This window comes from Nematolebias whitei, chromosome 4 (assembly GCF_014905685.2).
Source record: "Nematolebias whitei isolate Nwh7 chromosome 4, NemWhi1, whole genome shotgun sequence".
NCBI classification, from domain to species: Eukaryota; Metazoa; Chordata; class Actinopteri; order Cyprinodontiformes; family Rivulidae; genus Nematolebias; species Nematolebias whitei.
The window spans coordinates 202,284-206,575 of NC_056501.1; the positions used below are offsets into that span (position 1 = coordinate 202,284).

Sequence of the window (4,292 nt, forward strand, 5' to 3'; positions counted from 1 at the left end):
TGTTTTTCTTATACATTTTATTGTTGGATGTAACTGGGACCCTGTGTACATAATTTCGCTCCACCACATGTACCACATGAGGTGCGAATGACAATAAAGAAACTCTTGACTCTGACTCATCAGAGACTCTACTTCCTCAGACGGCTGAGGCGAGCTGTTCTGGGAAGCTCAGTCCTCACCTCCTTCTACAGGTGTGCAGTGGAGAGCATCCTGTGCTCCAGCATCAACGTGTGGCATGGAGGCTGCACAGCTGCAGAAAGAAAAGCTTTGCAGAGAGTGGTGAAGGCTGCACAGAAGTCTGTCTGAGTCAGCCTCCCCACCATCACAGACATCTACACCTCTAGATGCAGGAAGAGGGTTACCTGCATCATGGAGGACCTCACTCACCCAGCACACACACTTTTTGCCCCACTCCCCTCAGGAAGGAGGTTGAGGAGCATTAAGTGTAGAACCACTAGACTGAGGAACAGCTTCTACCCTGAGGCTGTTACTCATGAATCTATAACTAGAATAATCGCTGTGAAAAATCACATCATGTTGCTGCTGATCTGTTTCAATGTTGATGTGTTCATGCGTGCTCATCTGCTCACACAGACTCATGTTCATGTTTGTGCTGATGTTCAATGTTTTTATGTTATGAGTGCTTAGTGTATATTTAGTTGATGTTTTTCTTAGTTCATATCTTAGATGTTATTACTGTTTTTCTTTTACATTTTATTGTTGGATGTAACTGGGACCCTGTGTACATTATTTCGCTCCACCACATGTACCACATGAGGTGCGAATGACAATAAAGAAACACTGACCCTCTGACTCTGACTCTGAAAGAACGAGATCTAGGATACAAGTGGCCGAAATGAGTTTTCTTCGTAGGGTGTCTGGGCTCTTCCTTAGAGATAGGATGAGAAGCTCGGTCAACCGGGAGGGACTCATAGTATAGCCGCTGCTTCTCCACATTTAGGGGAGCCATTTGAGGTGGCTCAGACATCTGGTTAGGATGCTTTCTGGATTCCTTCTTGGTGAGGTGTTCCAGACATGTCCCACTAGGAGGAAACCCAGGGGAAGTCTCAGGACACGCTGGAGGGACTATATTTCTTGACTTGCCTGGGAACGCCTTGGGATTCCCCCGGAGGAGCTGGCCCAAGTGGCTGGGCAGAGGGAAGTCTGGGCCTCCCTCCTTAAGCTGCTTACCCCGTGACCTGACCCCGGATAAGCAGAAGAATATGGATGGCTGGATGGTTGGATGGATGGATCTTAACTGACCGGGTTTTGTGTTTTCTTATTCAAGTGAGGGGGATGGCAACCTTGTCAAGAATTCACTCAAATTCTTAATCAAGGTTGGTTCGCATTTATTACATAACTTTTGAATGGTTAGGGTAAACATCTGTTAAAAGGTGTATTGTTGGTTCTGACTACCTATTCCTTTACACCAGGAATTATGAATTTAATTCTTGTTTAGTAAAGCTTTATGAGCACATGTAATTTAAAAACATTTTTGTATTTTTTCTTCTTTTTTTCAGCCAAAGAGAACACAAAATGAGCTATTAGCTTGATGTATTGGCAAAGAGAAAGAGAGGCTTACCATCACACGTGAAGTCTGGGGTGGCCACATCCTGGATGGGAATCTCCTTTAGGAAGGCTGGCTTCTGACAGCGAGGGTTTCCACTCACCACCCGTGTCTTCTTCAGCCACCGGCCCAACCAGGCCATTTGACAGTCACAAAAATATGGGTTGGAGAGCAGATTACTGTGGGACAAACAAGAGTTGACACAAAAAAGACAGCATGCCAAATTAGCTTTAGTGACATGAAAACATAACCTTTACAGTTATACATTTTGGGGTCCAAAGCAGCATAGTGATGGATCCTGGAGAGTGCAGGGGGCAATTTTATTCACCTCCATTTTTTTCATTTACCCTTTATTTATCCATGTATTCTCATTGAGCCACAAGAACTCATTTTCAAGAGAGACCTGTTTAGGGAGCAGATAGGGGTTAAGGGCCTTGCTCATGGGCCCAGAGTGGGGCGAATGAGGGTGGGGGCAGGTGTGGGTGCTTCACCTACCCCACCCACATTTTTGATGTTGTCGGTACCGGGGCTTGAACCGGCAATCTTCCGATCACAGGCCCACCTTCTCTAACCTCTGCGCCACCACTCCCTGCACCTCCAGGTGCAAAGGTGGAGCCAGGGGGTGGCCAGTGGTGGCCTTGGCCCTCAGATAAATATTTAGCCACCTCAATCATTAGAGGAAGCTATTCTTTTAAACAATAAAACAACTAGGAAGCATAGTTTCCTCAATGGTCATTTTACATATATATTTTTTTCAATTCAACCTTTATTCAAACAGATAAGTCACACTGAGCATTGAAAACTCATTTACAAGTGAGACCTGTTTGGAAAGACAATAAACAATGGTGAAGCATGACACTAAGAGTCAGAGTCAGAGAGTCAGAGTCAGAGATTCTTTATTGTCATTCGCACCTCATGTGGTACATGTGGTGGAGCGAAATTATGTACACAGGGTCCCAGTTACATCCAACAATAAAATGTATAAGAAAAACAGTAATAACATCTAAGATATGGAGACAAAAAAAATCTCAACACTCTTTTAATCTTTGGTTGAAGGTCAACAGCATGATAATGAAAAAAAGTCTTGCACATAAGCATATGATGATGCCGACAGTCTGTGGGGGGGTGGGGGTGCACAAGGACGGTGAGCATGTGAGCATCAACTTCCGATTCCGGTAAGCTGATGGACAGTAGCTCCCCCGGCTTTTCTGTAGTCTTTTAACATCAAACTGACCCTTTTTTCAAGCCGGACTAAAAGTTGATCCCCGTTCCAACCGAATTCGGTGTTCAGTGACTCAGAGAGCAGGACGGGACCGTCCAAAAATTATTTAGGTCCAGGATCGGCCGCTCCCACCCCACCGGTCACTCTGAGCGCAGCCTGCTGGCCAGGTGATCCCTTGAGTGGGGGAGTCATCGTATGAAGGTCCGGTGTTTTTTTCTGTCTTCAGACCCCAACCAAACTTTTCATCTGGACCTTTGTGGTTCTACTTGGGTCCGACAAGGATTGCTGGGTGAAATTTTGCTGGATTTCTGTTGGACTGGCTCCTCGTGGTGTCAACATCAAGTGTGGGGGAAGTGTCCCTGTGTCACAGAAAAGGACCAGAACCAAACTGAGCTGGGCTGTGGGGGATTTTGTCCTGAATAGAGCCTGTCTCAGCCTCAGTGAGCAGCCCGTTACCTTCAAACGAAGGACTGTCCACCTCTATGGGACTTGCTATGTTCACCTGGAGGGAACGTTTTTGTGCTGTAAAGCGCCAGAACTGGATCAGAACAGAACTGGGCCAAGGATGACTTCAGCCTATCCGGTCAGTCTCATCATTGTCTGCCAGAGGTATCCTCTCATGCTGTGAAGTGCGGAGGAGCAGAGTAAAGTTCAGAGTGTGCACAGAGGAGCAGTGCTGTGGAGTAAAGCAGAAGAAGCTGCTCGAGAGAAGACCAGAGTCTGCATCGGAGTTCTGCTGACTTCCATCCAAACTCACTTGGATACTAATTTAGATCCGTGTGGGTCCACCGGTTCAGAAAGGGTCAGCTGAAGGTTTTGTTCCTGGATCACGCTGTTGTCCTCTGTTGATCTGAACTAAATCAGGACCATGCCTTGCTATTTGCAGTGGATTATCAGCTTCTACCTGTTGGTATTGGACCAAGCATCTGTTCATCATGAGAGCAGCTTGAGAGTTTCATCTTCACAGGGGTGCTCCCCTCTGTCCAATTCAAACTCCAGTTGGACCACAATGTTGGACCCATTGGCCAATTTGATCTATGAAGCTGTCTGGTCTGAGACTTTTCTGCATCAGTCCTAAAATCCCCATCATTTTCAAATTTGTGACTATCTGGAGTCATTGAACCTTGATAACACATCTGGATCTATATCTCCCTGCAATATTCATTGTTTCTGGGTAATCATGTATTTTTTTTAACTTTTCTTATGGTTCGATTATGGGGGCTAATAGTCACACTATTAACTCCTGGAATTACACATCTACAAAAAAAAAAAAAACAAAAAAAAAAAACACAAGAAAATATCTGATAATAATCCTGATAAATGCTCAATAATCCAGATAGAAAAATCTAAAAAAGTTAAATCTGGTCCTCTGGACATTCAAAAAAAAAAAAAAAAGGCAAACCAACAACAACAAAAAAAATGTAGAAACGTTTCATCTTTCATCTGAAAGACTTCTTCAGTCTGAGGTGCTGTATTCAGCTCAGTCTTATAAATAGCACCTTC

General features: G+C 44.7%; 1 protein-coding gene across 1 annotated transcript in view; it reads right to left on the bottom strand.

The window, feature by feature from the left end:
- slit3 (slit homolog 3 (Drosophila)) overlaps positions 1-4,292 on the bottom strand; it is a gene marked incomplete in the record, with an annotated part of 622,921 nt that overhangs the window by 169,263 nt on the left and 449,366 nt on the right. The window contains 1 exon segment of the mRNA XM_037675457.1: positions 1,583-1,746. Within this exon segment, the coding sequence (XP_037531385.1) occupies positions 1,583-1,746 (164 nt within the window).